The 26,052-nt window shown below is 36.8% G+C and overlaps 2 protein-coding genes across 3 annotated transcripts in view; both read left to right on the plus strand.

Moving 5' to 3' along the window:
• Positions 1-6,218, plus strand: part of MROH8 (maestro heat like repeat family member 8) — a 72,202-nt gene extending 65,984 nt beyond the window's left edge. Inside the window, exons 23-24 of the mRNA XM_044659799.1 lie at positions 5,730-5,936; positions 6,011-6,218. Of these exons, the coding sequence (XP_044515734.1) occupies positions 5,730-5,936; positions 6,011-6,218 (415 nt within the window). The remainder of the gene's footprint in view (positions 1-5,729; positions 5,937-6,010) is intronic.
• A 40-nt stretch (positions 6,219-6,258) lies between these two features.
• RBL1 (RB transcriptional corepressor like 1) overlaps positions 6,259-26,052 on the plus strand; it is a 76,391-nt gene continuing 56,597 nt past the window's right edge. For both annotated transcript variants that reach the window (XM_044664318.1, XM_044664317.1), the window contains exons 1-9: positions 6,259-6,414; positions 10,533-10,666; positions 15,431-15,631; positions 17,133-17,197; positions 17,290-17,418; positions 17,551-17,711; positions 20,185-20,234; positions 21,168-21,354; positions 25,438-25,604. In XM_044664318.1, the coding sequence (XP_044520253.1) occupies positions 6,259-6,414; positions 10,533-10,666; positions 15,431-15,631; positions 17,133-17,197; positions 17,290-17,418; positions 17,551-17,711; positions 20,185-20,234; positions 21,168-21,354; positions 25,438-25,604 (1,250 nt within the window). The remainder of the gene's footprint in view (positions 6,415-10,532; positions 10,667-15,430; positions 15,632-17,132; positions 17,198-17,289; positions 17,419-17,550; positions 17,712-20,184; positions 20,235-21,167; positions 21,355-25,437; positions 25,605-26,052) is intronic.

The following is a 26,052-nucleotide window of genomic DNA, read 5'->3' on the forward strand; positions in this document are numbered from 1 at the left end:
TCATCCCCCTAACAAGAGTTACATTCCCCCAATATTCCTTTCCTCCCTTCCTGCTAGGATTCTCATTATTGGACCCAGGACCAAGCTTGGGGCAGTGAGATAAGGTCAAGGAGATAACATTTGCAAGAGAACACAATATCTTTAAGAAAGTTACTGAATTCTTGGATGGGGGACCTCCTGTTCTCATTGTATCTATCATCCTTCCTGAACTTGTTCCTGGACTGAAGCTCTTAGATGAGCCACCCAAGGTCTCTGAAATTCAGAGCAGACAGGCTGGATGTTTTATTGGCGAACAGGATGGTGGTATGCAGTTTTATTCTAAGGGGAAATACTCTTAACTGGGATCCTGAAAATATCGGGGTTACAAGCCAAATGTCACAATCCTGAGAAGTACACACTTAATTCTGTCTCACACAATATTATATGCAGTTATTAAAGCACATGTCATAGGCTTAGGCTTGTCCTCCATGCTGGGAGGGAGGAGTCCAAAGAAGGATAACAATGATGTAGAAAACAGAATCCCTTCTCTTAAGCAGCTTTGCCAAGTAGAGAATATAAGTAACCTAATATAATACGGTCAATCCTTACTCAATTATTAAGCAATTATTATGTGCTAGGACTGGGATACAAAGACAACTGTGAAACAGGCCCTGCCTTCAAGGAGTATATGCTCTGTTAAGATAGAACTCTTCAATTAAAGATTATAAAGGTATTAGATTTTAAAATATTCATATGCATTAAGGAACTCAAAACAAGTTAAAGAATTATTTTTTGAGTAGAATGAGATAACAGCTTGAGAATTCAAAATATACAAAAATAATCTGGATTCAGAAAGTAGGACTGAAATGACGGCAGTTTGTTTTTTTTACCTTTTGAAAGGGGTTATTTGTACTAGTGACAAATGCCAAATGGTTAAGTTCAGATAATCAATATATAGGGTCTCTCTCTAATCGCAAAACTTCACTTCTTCCCTTCCTTCCATCCTGCCAGATTCCAGTTCCCAAAATCATAACTTACAGTGTATATGTAGGTGTGTAGGTTTGAGGAACAATGAAGTGACATCCTCAGAGACAAAAAGCAACTGTGCTGTGTAACTAACTGCCCTTGCCTTTGAGTTCCTTATTATCATTCTTCCTGGACCTGTTCCCAGAACCCTTAGATAAAATAGTCACCAAAAGTAATAAAACTAGCTTCTGCATCCTCTTCCCTAGTTAGGATAAAAAAATTGGGTACCTCCGCCCCAAGAATACTAGGGTTGCAAGTCAAATGTCATTCTGAGAATAATTCTTAATTCTATTTCACTCATTCTGAAAAGTGAGCCAAAGAAGTGACAATGGCTAACAGTAAGGTGGTACAGGAACCATTCCAGGCACAAGAAAAAATATGAATAATATTTAGGGGAAAACCAATCTATCTAGAACAGAAGACTATGATAGGAAGACTAAGCAATAAAGAGCCTTCCCGCTGATCTGAAAGAGTCGGGGGACCACTAGATTCCTGAGCAGGGAGTTATCTAATGAAAGCAGAATGTGAATGATTAACTTGAAATCACTATATGGAATTGACAAGAGGCAAAAAAGACAAAGAAGGTGTCTGCTGCAGTAAAATGGTATGAAATGATGAGAATCTGAACAAGTGACATGGAAGCAGAAATAGAGAGGATGGACTGATCTGGTTCAACAAGTATGAGGGACCTCTATTGTATTGGGCCAGGCATCTTCTGCTAGGTAACGACAGAGATAAAATTAAGCTGACCTTGCCCTCAAGGTACTTAAGATCTTTTGGGGGAGAAACAAAACATCCACATAAAAATGCAAAATATATGTAAAGAAATTTTAGCTGTTAGAGGCAACAGTCTAATATAAATGACAGTGTTATCAATAAAACAGAACTTTTAGAGTGGAGGGAAGGGAATAAAGATATCATATGTCAAGCACTTATCATATGTCAAGCACCATGCTAAGTGCTCTTTTTGTTTATTTTTTAAACCTTTACCTTTTGTCTTAGTATCAGTTCTAAGACAGAAGAGTGGTAAAGGCTAAGCAATCTGGGTTAAGTAACTTGCCCAGGGTCACATAGCTAGGAAGTGTCTGAAGCCAGATTTGAACCCAGGTTCTCCTGACCCCAGGCTTGGTACACTATCCACTGTGCTGCTTACAGCTGTCCCTCATGCTAAGTGCTCTTATAATTATCATCTCCTAACCCTGCAAAGGAGGTGCTATTATCATCACCATTTTACAGTTGAGGAAACAGGTTGAGTGACTTACCCAGTCAATTAATTTCTGAGGCTGTATTTGAACTCAGATCTTTCTGACTCCAGGTCCAGGGCTCTATCCATTGTACCACCAACTGCCTGGGTGCAACTGAAGAGTAGAAAAGAATAGGATAATGACCCCTGAAACCTGGTTAGAGCTAATATAGATAGATATGAGGGAGCATGGAGTTATAGTGAATGAAGGAACTTCAGCCTTGCCACCCAACCAAAGCACCAAGATATTGTGCTATAAGGCAATAGTGGTAAAGATAATGATTCAGTTATCATTCCCTGAGAGGAAGGCAGAGGGTGAGAGGGTATATACATTTGAGACAACAGAACAAATGTCCAATCCTTGGTCTCACCTGATTGTGAAGGCAAGGGTCAATAGAGACCTGAGGACAGATTAGTTATAGAGGGATAAAGCATATTTTAGGTACTCACCCTCAGCTCAGCTCAGCTCAGCTCTACATAATATTCATTCCAAGGTTGAATAGCTTAACCCTATAGTGCTGGAGGGTCTCTTCCTGGATGAATGACTAGCATGAAGTAAAAGGAGCAACAGAGCATACTTGGTTCCTTGGTATTGTGTGATAGTCAAAGCAGAAGTCAGGAGTAGATGATCTTGAGAGACATAGCAAAAGAATTTAGATGATGATAAAAAAAAAAGGGGGGGGGAGGATGAATGAGAGTCAAAGATAACATATAGGACAACATATAAGAAAAAATGAGCTATTTTACTCCAAGTCATGTACCAGTTCCAAAAGACTCAGCAATCTGGCATCATTTCACTTTAACATTTTTATTTCAAAGTCCTCCCTATACATACATACTCTATATTGCAATCAAATCCAACAATCAGGTGTCTCCAGTACACACCCTACACTTTTCCTGCCTGCATTTTTGTTCACACTGTCTTTGCACTTAGAATATCCTCACCCTTGTTTTCCATCTATTGAATTCCAATCTATCCTTTAATGCCTAACTGGAGTGCCACTTTCTCTGAGAAACATTTCCTAATTTTCATACTCAGTAAGATCCTTCCTCCCTCTGACCTCACACAGGGCTTTGCTTTTCCCTCTATGGCATACATAATGTACTAGTTTTTTTTGTGAATGTGACCCATTTCTATACCAGATTATAAAGTTCATTAGAAGAGGAGCAATGGTGGGTAGCTAGGTAGCTCAGTGGATTGAGAACCAGGCCCAGAGATGGTAGGTCTTAAATTCAAATTTGGCTTCAGATACCTCCTTTTATGTGACCCTGGGCAAGCCACTTAATCCCTATTGCCTCAGCCTTACTGTTTTCTGCCTTGAAACCAATATTCAGTATTGATTCTAAGATGGAAGGCATGGGTTTTGGAAAAAACCCAGGGACAGTGTCTTATCTAATATTGTATCTTTTCTAGGACTTAACACAGTTCTCTGAACACAGGAGGTATTTAGTAAATCTCCCAACTCTAAAGAGAACAAACATGGCAAATCTCTGACTTCTAGTGTTAAGTTTGTGATCTTTGCTTGGAATGCTTCCTTTGGACTTGGTTCATTTTCAAGATCCACATTATCCTGGAGTTCCAGTCTAGATAAAATGAAAGCATGGGAGAAGCCTAAATGGAATGTTGGTCCAAAGAATTTCTTCATTTCCCAGCTAGTCTCTTCCCTAATGGATACTATGATTTAGTTGACAGTTGTATCATGCATCCTTCAATTATCTTTTGTTTTCTAGTTCCTTTTCTTTTTTTATTCTAGGCTATGTTAGAGGCATTCAAATTGCTTTTAATTAGGGACAGTGACTTGGAGGTAGCTGCTAAGAGCTGGCCAAAAAATTCTTCTTTACTTTCTACTTGATCTTCCCTGTTTCCATGTGCATTCTCTGTAATCTTTGGGTAAAGATAATCAGCTACTATAAACAACTAAAGCAACTCTGTCTCATTTCAAACAACTTGGGATAAGGGAAAGGTCTGACCTAAAATCAGAGGTCTTGTTTTCACATCCCAGCTCTGTGGCTTACAAACTTTTGGGTGTCAGGTCCCGGGGCCTCAAGTTTTCTCACCTGTAAAATGAAGGGGTTGGACTAGATGATTACCGAATACTATGACTGTTGATTTGGAGGCAAGTAGGGGGCACAGTAACTAGAGGACTGGACTTGGAGTCAAGGTCGACCTGAATTTAAAGCCTGCTTCAGATAGTAGCTGAGTGATTCCGGGCTAACTCTCTGCCTTAATTTTTTCATTTTTTTACAAAAGTCCTCCATAACCTGACCTCTTTCTGCCTGTTCAGTCTTCTTACCCTTCCATACACACAAACACATACTCTGTTACTCCTGAGCATTTTAATTGCCTCCCATTTGTGAAATGCTCTCCTTCCTCATTCATCTTTGCCTCCTGGCTTCCCTAGTTTCCTTTTAGTCTCAGCTAAAATCCCATCTTTTTTCAAGTTTTCCCTAATCCTCCTTAATCTTAGTATCTTCTAAGATAATTAATTTACCATGTATAAATCATGTTTGTACATGACTGTTTGCATGTTGCTTCTCCCCCTTAAAAAGTGAACTCCTTGAGATCAGGAACTATTATGTGCTTTTCCTTGTATCCCCAGCACTTGGACAGTGCCTGGAATAAAGGAAGCACTTAATAAATGTTAATTAGCCAAATGTACTATGAGGATAATAATAGCCCCTACCTCAAACGAGTTAACACATATATGTCACATATTACATGTATTTATGTTCACTTACATATTGAATGAGATAAAGTTTTGCAAACCTTCAAGCTCATATAAATGCTACCTATTATTCAGCAACCTGCCATTGGCTGCAGAGCCTTTGAATTTTAAAATGTGAATAATGATGATGTAGAATATAATGTGAAGTGTGAAAAATAAAAATTAGGTGTTTAATCAGCATTTTTAATAAGGAAAATGAAACCAGGATCAACCTAAAGAAGGACAACGCAGATTTTTGTTCAGTGTTAAGAATTTCCAATTAGAGCTGTCCAACAACCAAGTAGTCTGCTCTGGGAAATTGTGAGTTCCCTGCCCCTGAAGTTTGGAGTTGGAGATTAGATGTGAGGATGATGCAAAGGAGATTCCTGTCTAGGTAAATATTGGACCAGATTCTTTCTGAGATCCTTCTCAATTCAAGAGAATCGGTGATTCTGTGGATCCCTTGGGAAACAAAAGCAATAAAAACAAAAACCGAGTTTTACAATGTGTCAGTCTAATTTTCTCAAGACAGTTCCTTTCTCTTTCATCCTTAAAGGAAGATGGGACACGTACATGAAGCTGCCTGGTTGGCCCAGGATAAAGTGCTGACCCGGTAGAAAGGGTAAGGTGTACTGGCGAATGTTTAACAACCGGCTGCCTAATACTTTTAAAACTAATCTGCATTATTCATATTTTCTCCATCATTTTCTCAAATGAAAACAAACAACCAAAAAAACTAAGCCCTGATTTGTAGCGTTTGTCATTTTCAATGGCAGCTTGTTGAATTTAACAATCAGCCTTGGAGCTATCTCCAGCACAACCCTAGAGCTGGACCCCGATATCGGGGGAATCAAGAGAGTGGAAAGAACTCGGCTAAAGCGACCTCAGCTCCAGAGCTTGGCTCCTCAGGCACCTCGCAACCTCAACATTCCGCACCCCGCCTCTGACCGCCATGACAGGATGCGGACTACAACTCCCAGCATGCCCCAGGGCAGAGAGCTCAGTTTGGGACATAGACTTTTGAACTTTTCAGACCCGAAGAGTCTCTCCCTTCAAGCTTGAAACCCTCTTCCCTGCAACGTTCGGCCGCGGCAGAAGGAGAGAAGCCAAGGATCTGGGTTGGCTCTCGAGAGAAGGGACAAGGAAGACAGGACCCCGTTCCGCAAGGCTCCACCCTTTTCCGGGACAGTTTTCGCGCGCTTTGGCGAGGGGGATTGTGGGGGAGCTGTGGTCCCAGGAGCCCGAGACAGAAGCGGGCGGCGTAGGCGCAGAGCGCCTACTGCCGAAGCCCGGGGCGGGGGCGGGATGTTTCAGGACGAGCTCTGCGGCCTGGGGGCGGCCGGGGTCGGGGCCGCGCAGCAAGCGCTTCAGGCCCTTTGTCAGGAGCTGAACCTGGACGAGGGCAGCGCGGCAGAAGCCCTAGGCGACTTCACGGCTATCCGCAGCACCTACAGCCTCGAGGTGAGAGCCGAGGGTTGAGGCCGAGGAAGAAGCCCCCGTGTTTGCCCTCCCGGACTGCGCGCTCCCACGGACTGCACTCGGCCTCTTTGGAAAGTCTCGGGTTGTCGAGTTGAAATCCGCCGCTGTCATCGCCGCCGGGGCTTCTGGTCCGCCTAGTGGTCAGGCACCCCCTCCCCATCCCCCCTTCTGTTTGACAGCCCTTTAAATGCTAGAGTTCCGGCGTCAGGGCTAGTACAGAGCCCGGATTCCTTTTCTCCCCAAACCTCCCCAAGGCTGTCAATTCCTTCGTGTGAGTGACGCCAGCTTCCTGCGGGTTGCTTCTCGCCCAGGAGCCCCATCTCCCAACTTCGAGCTCCCCTCCTCATTCATCTCCCCCGCCTCCTGCGAGGTTCTCCTAAAGTTCTACCAGCTGCTAGAAAACTTTCCCAGGCCTTTCTCTCTGACCATCCCCAGTTTATCCCTTGTCTGGCTTGTCTGTAATTGTTTGCATATTGTCTCATCCAATTAGATTGTAGGCTTTTTGAAGTGGAGGCCTGGGCCTTTTTGTCTTTCTTATATTCCCATCTCTTACTTAGCACAATGCCTGGCACATAGTAGGTGCTTAGTAGTAGGCACAGTAGACACATAGTAGTATGCTTGAAGATTGCATAGGAACATAGATTTAGAGCTGGAAGGGTCGTTAAAGGCTATCTATTTCTCTTCATTTTACAGAAAAGGAAACTTGAGCTTCAAAGAGATTTTGACTTCCCAGGGGTCACACACCCTAGTGAGTGTCAGAGAGGGAATTTGAACCCAGATCTTCCTGACTCTTAAAGTCTAGCATTCTATCCATTAAACTACATAGCACCATTTACCTAGGATGTAATACCCAGTGCTCTTGAAGTGATGGGACCAGACTGGAGAACAGGGGGGACTCACTCTCACCTCCTTAATCAGTTTATAATTTCAGAAGGTATTCGTGTTCTTGGTTGCCACATCATACTGCCCTCCCCCCCACCCCAAAAGAAAAAAAAGAGAGAGAGATCTGATCAAATGACTTGAAGTTCCTTCCACGTCTGAGTTTCTATGATTTTATGAAATACTTTTAAGGGAAACCTGGTGAATGAATACCTTCTTTGTAAAAGTGAAAGTGTGGTATTGGAAACTGTTTTAGTTTGTTGTGAACTTTTAAATCCTGTGGTCTTCTTTTTTGAATGCCTGTTTGTATGAGATACTGTACATACTATTCCCATTCACTGAAGTATTTGCTGACTGGCCAAAGCCATTTAAAGATTTTGAAACCCAGAGAAATTATATAAATATATAGTGGTTTAAGGAATGTATGCAACATGCAAAGTCAATACAAATGAACATATGCAAGATGTTATACAGAGAAGGTCCTATTTCCAGGTTCTCTATTTAGCTTTGAGGATGCTGATTAAGACAGTTACTGGATGATTTGCTGGTTTACTCTCTATCCATTGCCATTTTGTGGAGAGGCTCTATGAGTGCTCTAAACAGTTTCCTAGCCAAGAACTTAAAGAAATGTAGGTTTTTCACTCTCTTCTTAATATGAAAGGAAAGGATGTCAGAAATCATGCCTCTGGCAACTCAATAATTTGAATTCAAATTGCTTAACAGTTTCCAATAGAGAAGTGGAGTGACTGCTTGGATTGTGAAGGGATCTAAGCCATATGCCCAGAAAGAAGCACTGAGCATATAGAGAATTACTTTATATACCAAAATTATATCGCTTTTATATAGACTATTCCCCACTTTTTTTATCCTTAAACTTTCCCATATGTAGCTAGGGAACAAATATTTATTAAATATCCATGTGCCAGGCACTGTTAGGTGCTTTTACAAATATTTTATTTGATCCTCACAACAACCCTGTGAGGTAAATACTGTTTTAATTTACATTTTATGTATGAAGAAACTGAGGCAGATAGCGGTTAAGTGATCTACCCAGAGTTATATAGCAAGTAAGTGTGTCAGACAGGCTTTAAACTCGGGTCTTCCTAACTCCAGGTCCACTCTATCCATTATGCCTCTTAACTATTCATGCACCTGTTCTGTGTTCATGCCAGTGATTCACCTACCCAAATATATATGTGTGTATGTATGTATATTATGCATAGCTTGAGGGGGATGTGAGTGGCTGGTGGTAGAAGCAGGGCACTTGTGAAAATCAGAAGTTGTGCTGTTTGGCATATTTGGGGAACAATGACGATAATATATCTTTAGATGAGTATTTTTTAAAAGGTACATGTTAGTCTTGGAGAGGTATATTTTCATGTTCTTCAAACAATCAACAAATATTTAATAAATGTCTTTTGTGAAGTCATCAGAAGCCAAGTGACTCAGATATCTTATTACCCACTCAGTGGTATTATGAATAACATGAAATCCTCATCAGAGTAATTCCTTTGCCAACCAGAAATGACTAAGAGATCTATTTCCTGTGGATCTTGGCTTTTCTAGTTTTCACCTGAATCTGCATTTGCCTTCTCTTTCCCAGAGTTTATATTGGGGGAAACAGGAAGGTTAGGGAAAAAAGGTTTTCCAGAGTCCACACCTGTTCCACCATCACTAGATTTTCTGGTTGAGGATATCACTAAGGGAATATAGATTTCGGTGTTGCTATTGCTTTTGTTGTTTTAAATTTTTTAAATTAATCTTAAGTTTTCCCAGATTTTTTCTAAAACCAACCGTTAATTGTTTCTAATGGAGCAATAGTATGCCATCATAATCATATTGTTCAGCCATTCCTCAATTTCAAATTCTTACATATCACAAAAAGAGTTGCTACAAATATTTTTGTACATTTTGGACCTGTTCACAACTCTTCCAACGGTACATTAATGACCCTGTTTTTCCACATCTCCTCTAGCATATCATTTTCCTTTTTTTGTCATTTTAGCTAGTCTAGTCTGATAAGTGTGAGATGGTATTTGTTTTAGTTATTAATTTCTAATTAACAGATCATTTTTTTCATGACTATAGAGAGCTTTGATTTCTTCTTCTGAAAACTACTTTTTTATATCCTTTCATCATTTATCAACTAGGGAATGGCCCTTATTTTTATAAATTTGACTCTATTTGAGAAATGAGGCCTTTATCTGAAAAACTTGCTTTAAAATGTTTTTTCCCCAGATACCTCTTTTCTTTCTAATTTTGGCTGCATTGGTTTTGTTTGTTTAAAAACTTTTAAATTTCATGTAATCACAATATCTATTTTACTTTCCATGATCCTCTCTATCTCTTATTTGGCCATTAACTCTTCCTTTACCCATAGATTTGAGAGGTGGAATTTTCCATGCTCCCCTAATATATGTATATCAACCTTTATGTCTAAATCATGTATCCATTTTGAGATTATCTTGTATATGGTAAGAGATTGGTCTGTGTCTAGTTTGTGCTGGACTGCTTTCCAGTTTTCCTAGCAGTTTTTTTTTTTAAGATAATGATTTCCCTCCCTCAAAGCTTGGACCTTAGCATCAAACATTAGATTACCATGGTTATTTACTGTTGTATATTGTGTATCTAATCTATTCCTTGATCAATAATGTACTTTTTATCTAGTATCAGCTTTATTTGGATGATTACTTCTTTATAATATAGTCTGAAATTTGGCATTTTCTAGGCTGTCTTCCTTCATATTTTAAAAAATTGATTTCCTTGATATTTTTTACCTTTTGTTCTTCCAGATTCATTTTGTATTAATTTTTTCTGTATCTATAAAAATAATTCTTTGGTAGTTTTATATGGCACTGAGTAAATTCATTCAGATAGAAGTATCATTTTTACCATATTGCTTTGGCTTACTTATAAGCAATGAATATTTATGCAGTTGTTTTGATCTGTCTGTGTGAAAAACATTTTGTAATTTTGTTCGTATAGTAACATGGTTTCTCTTGGCATGTGGATTCCCAAGTATTTTATATTTTATATAGCTATTTTAAGTGGTAGCTGTCTTTTTTCTCTCTTCCTGCTGTTTTGTTGGTAATATATAGAAATGCTGCTGATTTATGTGGGTTGAAATATTAGGTTTTTATAAAACAGTGGAATGGTGGGTACTTTGAAAATAGCATAGCTGTACAAAATATATATTTTACTGTTTGTTTCTTGCTTGGCAGGGAGAAGTTGTACATTGGTTGGTATGTGCATTATATGTTGCATGCCGGAAAAGCATTATTCCTACTGTTGGAAAGGGCATCATGGAGGGAAATTGTGTATCACTGACCAGAATACTACGTTCTGCCAAACTGAGGTAAAACATTTTCCTTTAGATTTTTCATTTACAAAAATGTATCAATCTTGCCTATAAATTTTTATTTTCTTTAAGTCACCTAACCAGTATATATATAAGAGGTAGGATTTGAAGCCAGGTTGTCTGACACTAAGCTACTTTATCTTTCTTTTCTTTCATTCAAAAAAATTTCAAACCTTTCAAAAATTTTGTCTTAGAATTGGTACTAAGGAAGTAGAAGACTTAGGTAAGAGCTAGACAATTGGGATTAGGTGACTTACCCAGGATCACACATCTAGGAAGTATCTGAGACCAGATTTGATTCCAGGATTGACAAGGGTTTTCCCTATTCAGATTTAGTCAATCTTCCAAAGCCAGAGTTTTTACTGATAAGCAATCTGCCTAAAATCTCTCCATAACCAACATCATTTGATTACTTTATATTTTTAAATTATTAGCATTATAAATAATTATTACCTCTTTTGTGTTCTTTCTTTTTTCACCTTTGGTTGGCAAGAGCTGTTAGAAGGAATGGATATCACTGAGTTTTAAATCTGATTATCAATCTATTTGCTTCTTTAACACAATGGGATAAATATTCTTTTTTGTACAGATGAAATCCCATTGCATGCCATTAAAAACAAAGGTTTTAATAAAAAAGCAATGTGAAATATTAACTGAGAACCAACTTCTAGTTTCAAAATTGTTGGTTTCAAAAATTTTCTGTAAGAGTCATGTGTGACTAATTCTCTCTTTGGTCCTTATCTATGTGACTGTCACTCTCTAGGGGAAAAATGTCAGATTTTTGTAGTGGTTATACAGTAGAAGAGAAGAGAAAAAGCTAAACTTTAACTGAACTCTTCAGTTAATTTGTTCTGCTAACATTGAAATAATCTTTCTTTGACAATCAGGAAGGAAGGGTTTATTAAGCACATATTATATTCCAGACTCTGTACTAAGAATTCTATAAATTTTATCTCATTTTATCCTCATAACACTGTGAAGTAGGTAGTATTATTATTCTCATTTTACAGGTGAGAAAAGGGTAAGTGACTTATTCAAGTTCACAGAGTTAGTAAATGTCTGAGGTCAAAAAAATTTCTAAAGATATTTTATTTTACCAACTACACATAATAACAATTTTCCACATAAGTTTTCTGAAGTTATATGGTTCAAATTGTCTCTGTCCCTTGTCTCCCACTCACCAAAGCTGGTAAGCAATTTGATCTGGGTTTTATATATATGTATACATATATATATAATTATTATTATGAAAAACATTTCCATACCATTCATTTTTTATAAGAGGATACTCAGATCAAACCCAAATCCCAAAATAAAAACCCAAATAAACTAATGTGAAAAATCATATGCTTTTATCTATATTCCAATTCCAATGGCTCTTTCTCTGGAGGTGGACAGCATTCTTTGTCATAAGTCCCTCAGAATTGTCCTGTATCATTGTATTGCTGAGAATAGCTAAGTCTTTCACAGTTGATCATTCCACAATACTGCTGTTATTGGGTAGGGTGTTCTCCCGGTTTTCACCTCATATTATTTTCTCCTTATTTCACTCTACATCAGTTCATTTGGTCTTTCCATCTCTTTCTGAAACCATCCTATTCATCATTTCTTATAGTACAATAGCATTCCATTACCATCATATACCACAATTTGTTTAGCCATTCTCCAATTGGTGGACAACCTTTCAATTTCCAACTTTTTTAGTGCCACAAAAAGAGCTGTTATAGTTTTTGTACAAGTAGGTTCTCCCCCACCCCACCCCACCCCCCTTTTTTATTTTACAACTCTTTGGCATATAGACCTAATAGTAATATTACTGGGTCAAAGAGTATATACATTGTTTTATAGCCCTTTGGACATAGTTCCAAACTGCCCTCTGAGGCCCTATTTGAACCCAGATCTTTCTGATTCCAGACCCATCATGAAATCTTCTGTATCACCTACTTTCTTCTAAATCATCTATCCCTACTGCCTTCCCTTTTTCTCTTAGAGGCTTGAAATCTCAAGGAGTTAACTCAGGATTAACTAAGCCTTCTTGATTTTTTCCTTATAATGTCTATCGAATTCCTCCATTTCTTCTTATCCTCACCTCTGTTAGCCACCATCTTAGTCTAGGTTCTAAATCTCTCATACTTGGATTATTATGATAGTGTGTTAATTGATTTCTATTTCAGCTTGCTCCATCTCTAATTCATCCTACATACTTCTGCTAGATAAGTCTTGTTAGCCTGTCTTAAAATTCTTCCATATTGGAAATCCTGTAGTGGTTTCCTACTACACCCAGGGTAAAACACAAAGCCCTTATTCTAATTTTTAAATTCTTCTCCAAGCAGACCCCTACCTACTTCATCAATTTTATCTCTTACCATACAGCTATAGAAAGTCTTTGTTCCAAACAAACTAGTTTCTCTAATTATCGTTCAATGGATATGCCTTGTATTTGCTCATGTCATTCTGCTGCCTGGGATGCCTTTTCTTATCTCTTTGCTTATCTCAAGCTTTCTGTGCAACTAAGATCTGTTCCAAGTCAAACCTTAAGTCTGAAAACTCCACTAATTGCCTCAGCTAAATGATCGTTCCCTCTTTTGAACTATGAAGTCCATTTCTATTGTTTATTACCTATGTGACTTTGGAAAACACTTTTTACCTTTTTGAGTCTCAACTTTCTCATTTGTAAATAAATTTAGTGAACTCAAAGATACCAAACACAAAGACAATTTGAAGCTTTTGTTTCTGGAACTTCTCATAATAAGTTGGAGAGCTACTAATGGACAGTTGGTTAGTAAAATTCAGTTCGTCATTATTATGGTAAACATTGTTTTTTAAAAGTATTTATCAAGCACAATATATACATTGTGTTCTGGAGTTAGTACAAAGATAAATAAGAAAAGGGCTTTGCTTTGTAAGAACTTATGGTATTTTAGAGGGAGGGATGACATATACATTAATAAATATAACATTAATTAGAATATAAAGAATGTATAAGAAACCTATAAAGAATGAGGTAGAATTAAGGAGAAATAATATTCAGCTATAAGAAATCCATGTGCACTTTGAACTACATTTAAAAATGTAGGGAAAATCAGCATTGCTTCTTTCCTCTTTAGGTTCTACCATCTTATTGAATTATATTGATGAATAGAAAGCACTATATTCTATAGAATAATATGCCAACAACAGCTAAATTATATCTTGATCTGTTTTTGCCTCTGTTACATATTCTACAGTCTTAAGACAAACAGCATGGATGCACACAAAGAATATGCCAGCAGAGCAAGCAAGTTAGGTTATTCGTTTATCTTCTGTTTATAAAATTAAATCCATTCCATTCTCTTTTGGCAGATTCCCACTCTCATTCCCCATCTTTGATCTTCAACCTTTCCCTTTCTACTGGAACATTCCCAGCTCTGACAAACATGCTTAAGGTTATTTCATTCTTAAAAGATGTTCACATCCATCTAGGCTATTAGCCCCATGTCTTCTCTCTTTCACAGCCAAACTCTTGGTAAAAAAATACATAGGTTGTCTTCACTTTCTCTTTTTCCTCTCAAACTTGCAGTCTGGCTTCCAGCTTCACCACTTACTAAAACTGTTTTCTTCAAAGTCACAGTTGGTTTCTTAATTGCCAAACCCAATGGCCTGTTCTTATTTTTCATCCTTCCTAACTTCTCAGCAGAATTTGGTATTTATTAACTTCTTATCTTAAAATAATCTCTCATCTCTGAGTTTTCATGACACAGTTCTGGTTTTTCTTCCTAATTATTTAGTTGCTCCTTCTCAGTCTGCTTTACTGTATTTTTCATGTGCTACCCTCTTACCTGTGGGTGTATCTCAAAGCTCTTTCCTGGGTCTCTTATCTCTTCAGCTCTCTCAGAGTTCATTATCATCTCTATGGCCACTTCCCATAGTTGGAACACATTTCCTTCAAGACAGCTCAAATACCACCTCCTACCCAGTCTTTCCTGATCCCCAACCCCAGCTGCTGGTGCCCTTTCTCCTTCAGCTCACATGTATTTATTTAATATTATTCTATATAAGCCACTCAATCAACCAACATTATATATATGCATACATATATATTACATTATAAAACATTATTTATATTTAATTTAAAATTTATATTTAATCTATATACTTTATATTATATTCATGTTTTTGTTTATTACTAGACTAGAAAAAGTCATTCCATTCATATATATCTGGTTACTATTTTTTAAGTAATTGAAACCAAGCTTAGAAACTTTTAGCTTGAGTTTAATCTTAACTTTGTAACTTAACATTTTGTGCCATCATCCCAAATCTATTCTGTAATGAGACTGCATATATTGTTTAAAAAAAGTTTCATTTATGCCTTTTATTTTATATCATAGAAACATCCTATTATGTCCTTATCTATCCTCAACAAGTCAGCCTTCTCTTTGAGTTCCTTCCTTGTCTAAAGTAGGTCTTGTGAGAAGAATAAAATCCCTTATGTATGAACACTTATACTGAAGTTGATGATATTACATGCATAAAAAGTTAATTATACAAGGAACTATATAGAGAGAAAATACTTTAGGATACAAGGGAGACTATGAGGATAAAAAAACTCACAAATAAAGCTTAGGGTTGGTAGTTATGTAATGTATTTTTCATAAAGAATCATAGTCATGACTAAAAAAGTTTTCTTCCCTGAAAATTGTTTTATATAATTTTTAAAATTCATCATGTGAACTGATTAAAAAAACACAATTGGTTTATTACCTTTCTTTTTTTTCTAAGTTTAATTCAGTTTTTTAGTAAAATGAAGAAATGGATAGACATGTCAAACCTGCCACAGGAATTTCGTGAGCGCATAGAAAGGCTGGAGAGAAACTTTGAAGTGTCAACTGTTATTTTCAAAAAATTTGAGCCAATTTTTTTGGATATATTTAGAAATCCATATGAAGAGCCACCAAAATTGCAACGGAGCAGAAAACAAAGGTAAGACTTATCAAATAAGATAATATATAAATAACAATTTACAAAGTTTAAAATATATTTTATTAGCTATTATTATTACTATAGTTTTTTTAAAAAGTTTTATTTTTGTCTTTAATTTTTATACCATGCTTGTTTCTTCATATCTGCTTGTTCATACCCATTGAATCCTTCCTTGTGACACAGGGACACATTTAAGCAAAGCCTGTGGATTCAGCAATCATAGCTAATGTACTATCTTTCCTATCCATGGTCCCCTCATCTCTACTGAGAGGGAGATGTTATGTTTATCAGTTTTCCTTGAGTAATGATTTCATATCATTAGAGTTAGACTCCTTTTTAATGTTTATTGTTTATACTAATGTTATAATTTGCATTTTGTCCTTTTAATTCTGCTTTCTTCGTTCAGTATCATTTCATGTCTTATGTTTTTTTAATTTTTCATATTCATCCTTTCACAAAACTCAATAATATGTTATATTCTTGTGTAATGATTTGTTTAGCTATTCTTCAGTCAGTAGACACCCATTTTGTTCCCAGTTTTTTCTATAATGAATGCTACTATAAATTTTGTATTACATATAAGAATCTTTCTGTCATGGACCATTCCATTGTGGCATATGCTTATATGTTAGATTAATGGGTCAAAGGATATAAAAAGTTTTTCATCCACAATTCCAAAATTATTTAAGCAATTCAGAGCCTAATGAACAATGGGTCAGTATGCCTAATGTGTGTCTGCAAAGAAGTTAAATATATTCATTCATATATTATTACTTGTAACTGAAACTTCAAGATAGTATTTCTCTGTATTTTTTTTTTTAAATCCTTACCTTCCATCTTAGAATCAATACACAGTGTTGGTTGGTAGTTACACAGTATTGATTCTAAGGCAGAAGAGTGGTAGGGGGTTAATTAGGCATGGGGGTTAAGTGACTTGCCCAGGGTCACACAGCTAGGAAGTGTCTGAGGTCAGATTTGAACCCAGGACCTCCCATCTCAGCACCTGGCTCTCAGTCAATTGAGCTACCCCAGCTGCCCCTTTCTCTGTATTTTTCAAAGAGAACAGAGTTTGTTTATTCCTTAGTTTGAGAAATTCCATGATACTTGCTAATTATAAATATTAGAAAGTTTGAATACAGTTTTGGAGGAGAAGTAAGAGATAATATGAATGGAATTTATGTTATTTGATTTAAAAAAAAATAACCCTTTCCTTTTGTCTTAGTATCAATTCTAAGACAAAAGTGGTAAGGGCTAGGCAATTGGGGTTAGTGACTTGCCAAAGATCACACATCTAGGAATTGTTGAAGGCCAGATTTAAACCCAAATCCTCCTGACTCCAGGCCTGATGTCTCTCCACTCTACTACCTACCTGCCCTGTATGATTTAGTTTTAATATTTTCTCATTTTACTTACTGCTGAATTTTAAAAACTTTGATGTGGTTTTTATTCTAGAAAGCTGTAAAAGTAGTTAAATTTAATGTAACTTTTTCTTCCTTTCTAGACGAGTTCCTTGCACTGTTAAAGATCTCTTTAACTTCTGTTGGACACTCTTTGTCTATACGAAAGGTAAATTAGTGTTTTAGTAACTGATATTTGTATTTTGTGAACTTGGTAATATTTATCATGATAGGTTTGTGGTCTTTGTGTTCTTTGTAAAGGTAACTTTCGTATGATTGGAGATGATTTAGTAAACTCTTATCATTTACTTCTCTGCTGCTTGGATCTAATTTTCACAAATGCCATTATGTGCCCAAATAGAAGAGATTTGCTGAATCTGTCATTCAAAGGTAAAACCTTATATTTATTTTAAATAAAAGTAAATTATTTCTATTTAAAAATGCATTTAAAAAAGGTAACCATGTTGGTTTTCTTTCTCTCTTTCTTTTCTCCTTCTATCCTTTTTCCCCATGCTGCTTTAGGTTTACCATCTGATTTCCATACTCCTGACTTTAGAGTCTCTGAAGAACCACCTTGTATCATTGCCACACTCTGTGAGCTGCATGATGGACTTCTAGTGGAAGCAAAAGGGATAAAGGAGCATTACTTTAAACCATACATTTCAAAATTATTTGATAGAAAGGTACAGTATCTGTTATCAAATAAATAAAAATTACCAAACAACATAGAAGAGGCATTTTCAATAAATTTCAAGGAGCAAGTAGGTGGCTCAGTATATAGAGCACCAGTCCTGGAGACAGGAGGTGCCGATTTCCAATTTGACACTTCCTAGCTAGGCAAGTCACTTAATCCCCATTGCCTTGCCCTTAGTGCTCTTCTGTCTTGGAACCAATACTTAGTATCAATTCTAAGACAGAAGGTAAAAATCTTTTTAAAAAAAAACCCCAAAAGTTTTCAAGTTGGTTATAGTCACAGTTTACTCACTAACTAGCTATGGTACCCATAGCAAGTTATTTCATCTTTCTTTGCCTCAAATTTTCATCTGTAAAATGAGGTTAGGTTAGTTGATTTCTAAGTTCCCTTCCAGCTTTATTATTCTATGGTAAAGATTCAAACTTCTGTAGTTAGCAGTCTTCTTTCCTCGGTTACAAACATTATGGATCACATATGCATATTTTAAAATGACTAACATGCCCCTGGAAATTCTTGCTGATTTTTCCATATATATTTAATTTTTATTTTAATGGGAAACAGCATAGTATAATGGATATAGGGACTGCCTTGGGATCAGGAAAACCTGGAGTTATGTTCTCTTTTTGACCCATATTAGCTATGTGACCATAGGCAGGTCACTCAATTTCTCATTGTCCCAGGCTATTCTCAGATGTTATAAATTATAGAGGAATTTCTGAGCTGCAGTAGTAGAAGTTTTTACCCTAGATTGTACTTACAGATTAGGACTGTACAGCTACTTGGTATTCTGAATTGGTGTTACATTAAATAGAAGTTCGTTTGGGAGTATAATTATTTTCATTATATTAATTTGACTTAACCATAAATGTCCTTTCAGTTAATTAGGTCCGTTTCATTTATTTTCATTTTATACTAAGAAGGTCTTGCTGTCCCAGACTTTGAAATGTATTACAAATTAGTTATGCTCAAAACTATTTGGTAATGAGCAAAAAATAGAGAAATAGAATAAAGAAACCAGATGTCCAACCAAATACATATACAAAAGACTTATTTTGTACGCCTCTAAAAATTAAAAATGTAAAAAAATATTTATTATTAAATACATGTACTTGGGAAAATTTGATAACGATTTGACAGAAAATGGATTTAGACCTATATCTCACAACACATGACTTAGTAAATTCTGTCTGGATGATAGACTTAAACATAAAACAGAACTTTAAAAAAGGGAAGAAAATGGAATAATGTAGTTATTTTAATTGTGATGGAGAGATTACTTTTTTCTGATTAAATTTATTAGGGACACTCAATCAAAAGTCATTTATTAAGCACTTTCTGCGTGCCAATACAAAGGAAAAAACAAAAACAGTCTTTGTCCAGCTTACATTTTAATGGTGAGACAACATAGACAGAAATCTGTATATTCAAAATACATGCAATATGGTTGGAAAGGAACTTAGAGGGCAGAACACTAGTAACCAGGGAGATGTGGAAAGGGCCACTTATAGGAGGTGACATTTGAACCAACTCTTAAAGGAAGCCAGGGATTCTAAGAGACAGAAATTGGAAGTGGAAAAATTGCAGGGGTAGTGTGGGGAGGGGTGGGATGGACAACTAGTGCAAAGAACTAGAGAAAGGAAATAGAGCAGCATGTATGAGGAACAGCAATTAGGCCAGTGTGGCTTGACTGTAGAACATGTAGCAGGAAGTTTGGAAATATAGAAAGAGACCAGGTTTCGAAGTGCTTTAAAGGCCAAGCAGAGAACTTTATAGTTGATCCTGAAGTTAACAGGGAATTAGTGGAGTTTATTTAGCAGAAAGGTGATATGGTTAGTTATATGCTTTAGGAAAATCACTTTAGCAGCTATGTGAAGGATGATTTAGTGAGGAAAGACTTGAGAAGGGGAGACCAACCAGAAGACTGTTATAATTATCTAGATATGAGATAATCACAGCTTGAACCAAGGTAGTGACTCTGTGAGTAGGGGAAAAGATATTTTATAGAGAAAAATTATGAGATTTGTCAACTCTAGTGATTTCAACCTATTTTTTTCTGGCCCCTCTGGGACCACAAAGAACAATTTTCCCAAACCATTGCCTTACAAGTATTTGAATAATAATCATGTATAGCTTTAATTTGAAATTGTTGGCAACTACTTGTTTTTCAAATATTCACTATATTGGATTCCTGTCTCGTGAAATGTCTGTACATATCTTTTAGCCATTTGTTCCTTAAGAACAAATCCAAGGTGAAAATGTTTCCCAATATTCTTAGTTTTCTGCTATACATGTTTTATTTGTTTATAGTTAAGCTTCCCAACTTTATTTTAAATAATCTGTTCTATTACTAAGAATTTGTCTTCCACATTTAGGATAAGCATGCTTATTTTCTTATTAATTAATTTCACATTTTAAGTTTGTATAGCTAAATATAAGAAGTTTTTAAATGTTTTCCTCCCCAGATTTTAAAAGGAGAATGCCTCTTGGATATTTCCAGTTTTGCAGATAACAGGTATGTATGTACTGTTTATATCAGAGCAGCTCAAAGAGTCTGAAGTTTCTTCTCATTTAGTGGTGGAATATGAATGGTCATTAAATTTAATCTTAATATTAAAACCAATGGAAATGTGCATCAGCTATGGGGGTGGGGGGGAGTAAGAACATGAATCATGTAACCATGGAAAATTTTTCTAAAAAAAAAATTTAAAAAAAAAGGCCAGCTCTAAGAAGAAAGTCGGCTTCAGGAGTCACCTTGAGCTCAAGTCATTGTCTTGACCTGCCTCTTGTAGGGAACTTGGGGGAGTGAATAGCTGGCTTTCCCTTCCTGCCTTCTGGAGAGAGTTTAATTCCAGTCGAAGGTTAACAAATCCTGGCTGAGCCTAGCATTGGAACAATATTTAGTTAGATAAGCTAATGTCTTCTCTACCCTTTTGTATTCCTCTGCTTTCACTTTTTCCATCTTTTGTAATTAAAAGATTTATAATTTTCAAAAATAAATAAATAAATTTAATCTTAAATATTAGCCTAATGACTTCAATTTGGATGCAGAAAGATATTTTATAGTTCCTAAGTGTGATGTACAGCAAAATAGTAATTTGGTTTGTCAAAAAAGTACACAGTTTGAAGGAAATCATTGTTCCCTCACCAGTAGCTTTTTGATCTCCTTCACTAGGTTTATCTTCATGGATCTTTACAAATTAGTCTATACTTCTATAACCTTGTATTTCAAAGTTATGAAGATTTCTCAGTGAATGGTGAAGACCCTGAAGAAACATGGGAGTTCCCTATATTAATAAATATAGATAAAGTTAATAAAACTTTAATCAGGACAGCAAAATTTTTCTTGAATTTTTTTATTCCAGGGTAAATTTTGAACTAGGGTAAATTCATTTTTTTTTTTAAAGTAAATGTTTACCCATCAACTTAAAATACTATCTCTTTTCAGCAAAGCAGTGAATAAGGAATATGAAGAATATGTTCTTACAGTTGGTGATTTTGATGAAAGAGTTTTCTTGGGAGCAGATGCAGAAGAGGAAATTGGAAGTCCTCAGAAGTTTACAGGTGACACTCCTGCAGGAAAACTGATTGCAAGAGTTCATATGGATTGTAACCTTCAGCAGCATTTTGCAAAGGTACATAATCTATTCAGATTTCAGTTTTCATTGAAACTGTGTCATTTTACTAACTGAACACAAACATCTTTTTGTAATTGAATCTTGAATTTCCAATGTTCAATGTCTCATGAACTTGTTAGCCAGAGGGATTTTTTAAAAAGCTTTTTAACCTTTCTGCTTTTTTTTCTTTTGTGTATACATCAACACTGCCTTAAAGACTCCCTTTTGACAAGATATATCTTATTCATACCTTGGAATTATTTAAGATTCCTTGAATGGTATAATAACAGAGGAGGCTAGGTTGCTTAGTAGATAGAGAGCCAGGCTTGGAGTTGGGAGGTCCTAGGTTCAAATGTGATCTGAGCTACTTCCTTTGTGACTCTGGGCAAATCATTTAACCCTGTTTGTCTTTGCCCTTGCCCTTCTGTCTTAAAAGTTGTTACTAAGAAAGAAAATAATGATTTAAAAAAAAAAGAAAGAAAGATATACTAACAGAGATGACTTCATTCAATCTCAAAGTATTAGGCATAAAACTAGAAGGTCTGCATTCACCAAAGGAGGAAATTCTCTATGTATAGTACAATTTTTTGGGTGCTTCTCTTTGCCAATGACATTATGCTGAGTATATTTAGACGTAGAATATTTCAGAGCATCTTGGAAAGTGTCAGTAACCATAAAAGAATTTGACCAACAGTCCACCCAAGTGGATGAAGCAGTTGTTGTCCAGATTATGATATGCAGTTAGATGGACCACGTATAAACCTCCTCCAGCAGTGTCTATTTTGTAGAGCAGAGGTAGTACACATAAACAGAATTGGACCCAGAATTAGATAGAAGAATGAGCCTTTGGGGAATTACAAAACTCTTTTAATGACTACAACTTCTCCCAGAAACCCAAAGCACATTTTTTAAAAATCCCCTTACCTTCAATCTTAGAATCAATATTGTGTATTGGTTCCAAGGCAGAAGAGCAATAAGGGCTAGGCAATGGGGCTTAAAAGACTTGTCTAGGGTCACACATCTAGGAAGTGTCTAAGGCCAGATTTGAAGCCAGGACCATTTTTTAAATGCTGGTATAACGTGCTGCAAGTCATGGTACATGATAATCTTGAGAGTGCTTGCAGGGAGAAGGACCTCATGGATGTGAGTAGATTGCAGCACCTAACTAGTATAAAGGACATCAGAGAATATACATGTAAAGAAGAAGATGGGCCAGTCCTAAGGTGAGACAAGGTGTTACTAGGGCAGCATGTGTTCCACAAGTATCTCAGGTGTGCCAGGAGAGCCTGAGGAAAGGCCTTCAGTGCTTTATGGTGAACTTATGGAAGGAGATATAAGGGAATCACCCAAGACAGTCAGGCATGAAAAGGTTGTGATCTAGAATGTTGGCGGGAAATGTTCATGTTGACATGATTACAAATCCTTTGGATTATACGTGCTGTCTAATGTTTCTGGTTATATTTTCTCATCTACTCTTATTTTTTTTAAACCTTGCCTTCCGCCTTAGAATCAGTACTGTGTTTTAGGTTGTTTTTGTTTAATTTAATTTTCCTCCCAATTACATGTAAAACAATTTCCAACATTTTAAAAAGAATTTTGTATGTATTAGTTTTAATGCAGAAGAGGGATAAGAGCTAGGCAATTGAGGTTAAGTGACTTGCCCAGGGTCACACAGCTAGGAAGTATCTGAGGTCAGATTTGAATCCAGGCTCTCCCATCTCTAGTCCTGACTCTAACCACTGAGCCCCCTAGCTGTTTCACCTCTCATCTACTCTTGACGTTTAGATGGGATAGAAATTCAACAAGCTCAGTACTTACTTTTCTAGTCCCTGGCCTTGGAGATTCAAAGATAAAAGTGAAACAGATCTTGCCCTCTAGGAGTTTGCTTTTTATTGGTGACAATATCACATGCACAGATAAATAAATGCAAAGTAATTTCAAAGGGTACCACTAACACTGGAGATATCAAGAAAGCCTCTTGTAGGAAGTACCATTTGAGTTAAGGCTTTGAGAAGAGCCAGGAGTTCTCAAAGGCAGAGGTGAGAAAGGAGAGCATTCTGGGAATGAGGGACAAATAGCCTATGGGAAGTCACAGAGAAACCAAGTATGATGGAGCATTCCTATAGTCCCAGCTTCTAGGAGGCTAAGGCTGGGGGATCATTTGAGTCTGAGAATTCTGAGCTGCTGTGGGCCAAGCTAATTGGGTGTCCAAAGTAAATGGGGCATTTATATGGTGAAACCCTTAGAGCTGGCCACCACTAGCTCCTTGCCTAAGGAGAGGTGAACTGGGCTGAGTCAGAAATGGATCATGTTAAAGTTCTGGTGGTGATCAGAATGGGATTATGCTTGTGAATATCACCTGCTCTTCTACTCTCAATGTGTTAGGGAGACCTAATCTATTAAATAAATGAATAGATACAGTCATGTAGATAGGAAATGGAATGTTGTGTTTAGGGGACATCATTTAGGACTATTTCCATAGATAATGTTTATGATGGGTGCATGAGAAGGAATAATGTGTAATTAGCCTAGAAAGGTAAGTTCAAGTGAGATGGTAGAGGCCTCTAAATGTTAAACAAAAGAGTTTTATTTTATCCTAAAAGCCTTGAAGCTTGTTGAACAGGAATGTGACATAGTGAGACCTGTACTTTAGGAACTTCACTTTGGCACCAGAGTGGAGGAGAACCAGGAGGAGGGAGGGTGGGGGTAGGGAGACATTGAAGAGACTGTTATAGTAGTAGTCCAGGTGAGAGGTGAGGTTTAAGCTGAGATGATGGCTGTGTGAATGGAGAAAAGTGAGCACAGGTAAGACAGAGTTCATTAATGAGCTTCCCTTTGTCCATGACACCTCTAGAATCTGACCTCCTGTGCCTCACACAGACTTTATTCTTCTCCCTCAACTTGGTGTTAGCCTGTAGAACTCCACCCTTGGTGGATCACTGCTGCTGCTTCAATGCTTTCATTAGCTTCTTAGAGATATTTGTTCTCGCACACAGGGCTAGTCTGGCAGCTAGGACATCTGGGACTCTTCTAGGTTTTAACATTGTGCAACCTTGAAGGTTTCAATTAACTTCACTTTGTCTTATTTCCCTCGTTTGTCAACAGAGACAACTTGGATCGGAAAGTGTGCTGACTGGGTTTGTAGGCAGAAAAGCCCCTTCTGCCCCCCTTCTGCCTTATTGGCCCCTTCCTGCCTTATTGGCCCCAGCCAGCTCACTTTGCCTTTGGGTCACAGCTTTTTTAAGTGCAAAATTAAAAGATGGATTTGAGTATTTCTTAGGATCCTTCCAACTTTAAATTATATGATACTGTGGGAATTAATAATTGGCTTTGCCATTTCATGGGACTTTTGTGAGGATTAAATGAAATAACATAAAATATTTTGAAAAATAAATAGGAATATGGTAGGAACCCGTTTTACACAGTCAACACATGCAGATTCACGTTTATGTGATTGGCCCTTGAAAAATAAAAACAGAAAAATGTGCAAAATAAAAATGTTAAATTAAGTACTAAATCCATGCCATTTTCCCAAATGGTGTAAAATCTTGCAGCAGATTGCCCAGTCATACTCATTTTTCACTCTGAGAAGCTAGTCTGAGGCATTACATTGTTTTGTACCAAACATTAGCTCTCATATTAGTCTTTGTCTTGGAGTTCTAGCTTGTAACAAGTCTTGTCCATATCTGAGCAGTACTTTTCTTTGTTTCATTAATACTGTTTAGTAATTAATAATGGCTCCAAAGCATAAGAATATGCTGGTAGCTTTGGTAAGCCTTAGAAAAAATAAGTGCCTAAGTATGTTCGTATAAGAAATACTTATTAAATAATGGGTTTCATCATTATGTGTGATTTTCAACTTGTGTGAAGGGTCTAGGAACATATTGGTCACATAAAATGAGCTCCTACTATATTCAGTTATAAGGTGCAGAAGTGCCCCAAATTTAGCAGGTAGATAGCAAGAAAGGAAAAAAACTACTTTATTCTATAAGGAAACATGATTTCCATGAAGGGTGTGCATATGAAATTTTTTTTTTATTACAAACACTTTAAGGAAGGAAACATAACTTTTGAATCTGAGATTTCTCTCCCTCTTGATAGAAAAGATCATTTGCCCCTTCTACTCCACTGACTGGACGTCGGTATCTACGAGAAAAGGAAGCTGCCACTACTCCTGTAGCTTCAGCAACCCAGAGTGTGAGCCGATTACAGAACATTGTGGCTGGATTGAAAAATGCACCAAGCGAACAACTTGTGAATATTTTTGAGTAAGCATACAACTACTAACGCTTGGGTTTTTCTTTTAAGTTTCAGATACTTTTTGAGTATCTTTCCTTGAGGCATAGCTTTCCTATTTAAAGTAGATTTTTCCTATCTAGTAAGTTTAATTGTACCAGCTAAGCTTATGTTGTACAAGTTTGAACTTAGGAGAATTATATAGTACCTGTGGTATTAGGCTGGCATGATGAATCAATCAGCAAGCATTTATTAAGTGCCTACTATGTGTCAGGTCCTGAAGACACAACAAAACAGAAGAACAGTCACCACCCTCAAGGAATTCCTATTCTAATAGGGCAAACAACATGCCAGTAGCCAAGTACATACAAAGTACATAACAGAGTAAATGGAAGGTGATCACGGAGAAGTCACTAGCAAGTAGTGTCAGGGTGGTGAGGATTAGAAAATTCTTCCTCCAGGAGGTGTGATTGGAGCTGA

This window comes from Gracilinanus agilis, chromosome 2 (assembly GCF_016433145.1).
Source record: "Gracilinanus agilis isolate LMUSP501 chromosome 2, AgileGrace, whole genome shotgun sequence".
Classification (NCBI taxonomy): Eukaryota; Metazoa; Chordata; class Mammalia; order Didelphimorphia; family Didelphidae; genus Gracilinanus; species Gracilinanus agilis.